We start from the raw sequence: 7249 nt of genomic DNA, 5'->3' as shown, positions 1-7249 counted from the left end.
TATAGGATATTTTCCTTAAATCCTAACTCAGCTTCTTTTCTCCGCAACATTTATTTATTCGCTTTACTTATCTTGGAGAAATTCTATTATCTCTTGGTAAAATATGGATTCTCAAAATCTCTCCTTAAATTCCTTCATCTTCGGATTTTTCTTAAGGCTGCCCATGGCGTCGCGGGGCGATGCCGGTCGGCCCATTCGCTTCTCCACTTTGATATTTTCCATCTCAGGAATTTAATAAGTTACTTGGAAATTTAACTAATTGAGCTCCAACTCAATATTCTCCATCCTCGGGAACCTAGAAATTTCTGGGCGTTTAACTCATAAATTTTTTTTTTTTTTTCGAGTTCCATGTTCTCTTCTACAATTAATTCCATTTCAAAATAAATTTCTCTGCCCACATAAAATTTCGCACCCAACATCTGACATAGTCCAACTTCTAAATTCTTTTATTCCTAGCCCAACAAAACAATTAGTTCGGCCCAGGTGCTAAATTATTTTTAGAGGCCAAATTCCTTAATTAAAAGTTATGGCCCAACCAAACAGTAAATTCAAAAGTCCACAATCATAACCATCGGTCCTTCCAGAAACCCCCCCCCCCCCAAACTCTCACTCTATCTTCTTCCTCTCCATTCGGTCGAAACCCTTCCCCCAAAATTGAGAGGGCAGCAGCGGCTCCGGCGAGCCTTGCCGCTCCTCCATATCGCCGATTTCTGCCTCCCTTCTCCAATCCCCTTTTCTTTACGGTGGAGTACCGATTTGGAGTAGGCATCGCCTCTTCCACTCCTCTGCCCCGACGAGAGCGCGAGCTCGGCGGATGCCGAACATCCGTCAACCCTTCCGTTCCAGTCGGCGACGCTTCACCGGCCAGTAGCCGCCGCTCCTTCCTCCTCGCGCCACCTCCGCCGGGCAGCCTCTCGGTCAAGAGCTAAGTCCCTTTCCCCCCCTTTCCCGTTTTTACTATTTCGTGATTACATGCCTTGAGTATTGTAGTGGCTATGTGGAAAATGTTACTTGATCCTTTGGTAAATCTATTGGAAAGGGGTGCCTCTTTTCGGTTTCGGTCGTTCCTCATGAGCTACTGCTTTGTTATATAACAAGTGTTCTTAATTACTGCCTTGAGGTTCTGGCTTCCTCTATGTTCTCATGCTATCTATGAGGTACTTGCTTGAGCTACTATTGTGAGAATCTTGTTGTGGCCTATGTTCTTGACTAGCGTTGGGGTCGGCTTATGTGATGCAATGCAAGCATGCAATGTCGAGGGAATTACCTTGTTTGTGAACTCCCTCGGTCTGCCCTCACTATTGCCGCTGCCTTGCGCCGTTGCTCCTCCCCTCCGTCGCACTCTTGTCTCGTGAATCAATAGGGTGCGGTGTGGAGTGGAAGTGGCGGTATTTATAGGCCATCCTCTTGGCTTCTTGTGGTAGTTTATGGGGCATTGAAGTTCCTACTTTTGGCTACAAGTTCAGCCCCCTTTTTGGGCTTCATGAGAGGGCAATTCATGCCTTTTTGGTGATTCTTATGGCTGCTTGTAGGCTGATCCTCCAACCTGGGATTTGTGTGGATTTACCTTACTCTTTTGAGCTTGGTGATGAGGCCACTCCCTAGAGATCCTTGGTGTTGCTTTCCTTCTTGATGATACTTTGGATTGGTGACAAAATGGGGCGGTTATCAAGCTCCTATTGCAGTTTCAGGCTGCTCTTGAGCAGTCCACCCCATACTCTCCCTTAACCGATAGTGTGCCTCCTCTTCCTTTATTTTATGTGCAAAATTTTAATACCTTTTTTGGTGATAGATGCAGGTACCATAGGTACCCATGTTTGGAGTCTTGTGGAGCATAAATCGAGAAGGAAGGAGATGAGGAAAGGGGAAGAGAATCCATCCTTGTACCACTTTGGTTTCTATACCAACTTAGGATATTTTCTAGATCCTATTTACTAGAGGTGGAAGAGGGATGATGTGGTGTAGATGTGTGTAGTCTCCATCACTTACATAAACTTGTACAATTTGTATTGTGGACTTGTATTTTGTTACACATGTATCTCTCTTTCTTTTGTATATATATATTATGTACTTTTATCCTTGGAAACTTTTCTTTTGCACTTAATTTCCTTCCAACAAGCTTTATTTATTCCAAGGCCGGAAGCCATAACAAAATCGTCACTTCTAAACGAGGATTAAACAATCTAATAAATTCGGCTTATCCGAAATAAAAGAGAATGAAATTTCGGGGTGTCACATTCCACCCTCCTTAAATGAAATTTTGTCCCGAAATTTGTACGTCTTTACTCGAATAGCTCGGGATAGCGCTCCATTTTATCTTCCAACTCCCACATGACCTCTTCCTGCCCGTGGTGTTCCCAAATTACCTTTACTGAAGGAATGGATTTATTTCTTAATCGTTGCACCTTCCTGTCCAGAATTGCTTTTGGCCTCTCCTCGTAGCTCAGATCCGGGTTTAATATCATCTCTTCCTGATGAATCACGTGCTTCGGGTCAAACACATACTTTCTGAGCTGGGATACATGGAATACGTTGTGAACGTTTCCAAAGCTCGGCGGTAATGCTAGTCGATAAGCTACTGGTCCAACTGCTTCTAGGATTTCGTACGGTCCTATCTATCGGGGTCGGAGTTTTCCTTTGACTCCAAATATGGCTATCCCCTTCGAGGGCGACACTTTCAAGAAAACTTTATCTCCCACCGTAAATTGTAAATCAGTCCGTCGGACATCTGCATAGGACTTCTGTCTGTCCTGAGCCTCCTTGATCCTCCCTCGGATTTTTCTGACAATTTATATCATTTCTTCGATTGCATCAGGGCCCAGAATTTTCCTCTTACCGACCTCGTCCCAGTAGAGGGGTGATCTACACTTTTTCCAGTACAGTGCTTCGTACGGAGCCATATCAATTGTTGTCTGGTAGCTGTTAGTATAAACAAATTCTATCAGTGGCAGTACCTGTTCCCAATTGTCCTTTCCGACTGTCCATCGGTCTGAGGGTGAAATGTCGTGCTAAAATTCAATTGCATCCCCAGCTCTTTCTGTAAGCTCTTCCAAAATCTGGACGTGAATTTGGCATCTCTATCCGTCGTGATCGTTGTCTGCCTCCTCCTGGAAATTCTCTTGTTTGCCAGTCCTCAATTTTAAACTCCACTTCTCTAGAGTCTCGTCCCGTCTCTGGGCCTCCACGATCCTGGCCCACAAATCGGGAACAACTACTAGAGTCGAAATTATACTTTCCACTGTCTCAGGTGCTCGCACCATTTGCAAACTCATTATGTCGAATTTTCTAAGCAGTTCTTCTTCCTGGGTGAACATGATTGTTAATTGGTGGTGGCTCTTACGGCTTAACGCATCTGCCACGACGTTAGCCTTGCCTGGATGGTAGTTTATGCCGCAGTCATAGTCCTTTACTAATTCGAGCCATCTCCTATGTCTCATGTTCAAGTCCTTCTGTTCGAAGAAGTATTTGAGACTCTTGTGGTCCGTGAAAATCTCGCACCTAACTCCGTATAGGTGATGTCTCCAGATTTTCAAGGCGTGTACCACTGCCGCTAGCTCCAAATCGTGTGTTGGATAGTTGAGCTCGTGTGGCCTGAGCTGTCGTTACGCGTAAGCGATCACCTTCCCACTCTGCATCAACACACATCCAAGTCTGTTCTTGGAGGCATCCGTGTAGACAACGTAGTCCGTCCCTGGCTCTGGGACTGCTAGTACGGGCGCGCTGGTCAATTTCTCCTTCAGTAATTGGAAGTTTGCCTCGTACTCGGGAGGCCATGAGACCTTGGTTCCCTTCTTGCGTCGCTGAGTCATTGGCCTTGCAATCTTTGAAAATCCCTCAATGAATCTTATGTAGTAGCCATCTAGTCCGAGGAAACTTCGGATTTCGTTGGGCGTTGTCGGCACCTTCCAATTCCACACTGCTTCTACTTTAGCAGGATCCACTCGGATTCCTTCTGCTGTCAGAATATGTCTGATAAAATTCACCTCCTTGAGCCAGAATTCGCACTTGCTGAATTTGGCGTACAACTTCTCTACCCGTAGCGTCTCTAGGGCAAACCGCAGGTGTTCCTCGTGTTCCTTTTTGCTTTTGGAGTATATCAGTACATCGTCGATGAAGACTAAGACAAACTTGTCGAGATACGGATGGAAAACGTTGTTCATCAGATCCATGAATACTGGTGGTGCATTCGTTAGTCCAAATGGCACCACTGTAAACTCATAGTGACAGTATCTGGTTTGGAAGGCCGTCTTGGGCACATCCTCTGGCTTAATCTTCAGCTGGTGATATCCTGACTTCAGGTCCTTTTTGGAAAACACACTGGCTCCCTTGAGTTGATCAAACAGATCGTCGATCATCGGTAAGGGGTACTTGTTCTTGAGAGTAAATTTGTTAAGTTCTCGGTAGTCCACACGGTGAGATGCTGGGTCTGATGAATCCCAGGTCCAGGAGTTCTTGCAGATGTACCTTCAGTTCGTCTAGCTCCTTTGGGGTCATTCGATATGGTGCCTTTGATACTGGGGCAGATCCTGGTTCTAGATCTACGTGAACTCCACTTGTCGGTCCGGTGGTAAACCAGGTAGAGTGTCAGCGAATACATCCGGAAAATCACGAGCGATCTCGACTTCCTCCAATTTCCTCTCTTCTTTCTCTTATTTGTTCAAGTACACATGGTATGCCGGGCATCCCTTCTCTATCAACTTGCTGGCTTGCAGCATTGAGATCATAGACTTTCGGGTTCCCATGGAGATTCCGTGAAAGCGAGTAGCTTCACCTTCGGGGGTTTTAAAGGAAATTTGCCTTTCCTTGCATAAGATGGTGGCATGGTTTTCAGCCAGCCAGTCCATCCCTAGGATTATGTCTACATCCCACATGATCATAACACTGAGATTGTTTGCTACAACCTTAAAATCGCCCAGAGTGATTTCTAAGTTCGAGCAAGTACGAGATATTTCTATCCGTCCTCCTACAGGGGAAACTACTTCTATCCTATGTTGAGATTCTTTCATAGCGAGTTTCAGAGTAGTCATGCAATGAGCAGATATAATAGAATGCGAAGCACCAGTATTAAACAGAAGCATAACGGGTGTGTTGAAGAGCTTACCCATACCTGCCAGATTTCCCTGGTCCACCTTTCGCTGCTTCTGCCTTGTTGCATAAGCCTGAGCCTGTGTTGGGAGTCTCGTCCTCTGCTGTTGATTTCTCGGTGACCACTGTGACGTTGCTCCAGGTTGGACATTCATTGCAAGCAGTTGTGGGCGCTGAGCTGACGGGTGAGGTTTTGCTCCCGTCCCTGGAGTCTTGGTCGGGCAGTGCTAAGCAAAATGTCCAGCCCTTCCGCAGTTAAAGCAAGTATCAGTCCCTACCTTGCAGATGCCGCCATGCAGCCTGTTGCATCTAGGACACGGATTGGATTTTGACACGTTCCCCTGGAAAGATCCAGGGGTAGTCTGGTATCCGCCATTCTGTGGCTTGTTTGGTCCATAACCTCCCATTTTTGGATCAGGCTGAGCTCTTGGTCCTTCCCATCTCCTCTTGTCCCCGAGTGCCTGGGACTGAACAGGGGGTAGAGTGGGATTCACAGCTGGGGCAGTCTTTTCTCCTGGCATGGCTGCTGCGATGTCCAGTGCTCGTCCCAGAGCATCAGTGTAGGACAGTCCTCCGTGGCTAGCCAACGTCATACGTATTTCATGCCTCAGACCAGTACAAAACTTCTCGGCCATCTTTGCATCGGTGACCACTTGGTCTGGGGCGTACCGAGCCATCTCACAAAACATCCGGTCATAGTCTGTTACAGACATTCGTCCTTGCTTCAGATGGTAGAACTCAACCTCCTTTTTCTTCCTGTATCTCTTGGGAATATACTTCTCATAGACCTCCGTTTTAAATTCCTCCCAAGTCATTTCTCCTAGTCGCATCGGAGACATAGTCTTTTTCCTTGCTTCCCACCAAAAGTCTATGGGTCCAGTCAGTTGAAATGTCACACAGGACAGTCGCTCTTGGTCTGTGCAATGCAGGAAATCAAATATGCGCTCCAGTGTGCGGATCCATATTTCTGCCACCGTTGGGTCTCGTAAACCGTTAAACGTTGGTGGGTTCTGTCTTAGAAACATTTCCTCGACCCGACGGTCCTGTGGTTGGGGTGGTGGTGGGGGTGGTGACGGTGGTGGAACTGGCGATGGGGGTGGTGTCACCTCGTTCCACTCCTCTTGCACTTCACCTTCATAAATTGGAAAGTCGTTTCGGGCTTTCCTCGGCCACTTCCACGTCCTCGGCCTCGTGGCCTGCCAGCTCTTCGTGGTGGCATCCTGATGGTTTATATACTTCTTATTAAGCACACAACATACACGATAGCTATACGGAAAACTCGGATCTTTAAGATATAAACAAACACCGCTTTTCAAGATAACGAGATTTCATAGATAATCGCAATTTAAGTACATCTTCGAAAGTTTGCCTCGGAAGGTCTTTTTACAAAAGAAACGCACATCCAAGTACACATCATGAGGTACCGGTGCTACGGAACATCGCCAAAAGTACTTAGCCATTGCCCCTTTAATAGCTCGGGTCTTACGTGCTAATCAAAAGTAATCCGCTGAAATCTCAAAAGGAAGAAAAACAATACATCAGAATGCCATCATACTAGGACGATTCTAATGGTACAATCCACCTACTGCTCATCATTGGATCCTAGGGAACTCACTCCCGAGCTCCCCTCGATGTCCTCATCGCTGGAGGTGGATCCTCGACCATCGGAAAAAGAACCTCCTCTAGCTCCATCTCGGCTCGGATAGCCTGTAGCCAAGCCATCCTCTCCTCTGACTATCGGCGGAACCTAGCACGGAAGTCCTCTACCCGGAGATGAGCTGGTGGTAGCTCGGGTGCCTCTATCGCCTGCCTACCCTCTTCCGGCGCTCTCTCCGGGGCTACTAGGGTGCGACCTACTCGGGGCTCCCCCGGACTCTCCTCTGCGTCAACAACCACCATCGGGGCATTGCCTCGCCCCTCTAGATCGTGCCTAGCTCTCTCTGGCTCCGGTGTCCCTGGCTGCCGGGACGGTCCCGCCTCGTGGTCATGGCGGCCCCGTGTGCTGCCCTCGGGAGAGGTCGATGGGGGTGGCGGAAAGTCGCCTTCCGCAACAGGCGGAACGTCCTGGAAGTGCACGTACTGCAGGAAGATGAAGGATAAGAAGCCACGAAAGTCCCCATCCACCTCATGGGTGTCGACCCTCTGATAGATGTAGCTACTCGAC

General features: G+C 47.4%; 1 protein-coding gene across 1 annotated transcript; it reads right to left on the bottom strand.

Moving 5' to 3' along the window:
- Nucleotides 1-4649: 4649 nt before the first annotated feature.
- Nucleotides 4650-5240, bottom strand: LOC121804036. The gene has a single exon (XM_042203586.1). The coding sequence runs from the start codon at nt 5238-5240 to the stop codon at nt 4650-4652; it is 591 nt and encodes a 196-aa protein (XP_042059520.1).
- Nucleotides 5241-7249: the final 2009 nt, after the last annotated feature.

Source organism: Salvia splendens, chromosome 5 (assembly GCF_004379255.2).
Source record: "Salvia splendens isolate huo1 chromosome 5, SspV2, whole genome shotgun sequence".
NCBI classification, from domain to species: Eukaryota; Viridiplantae; Streptophyta; class Magnoliopsida; order Lamiales; family Lamiaceae; genus Salvia; species Salvia splendens.
Note: the sequence above shows the minus strand (reverse complement) of the source record. Positions and strands in the feature narration are given on the sequence as shown.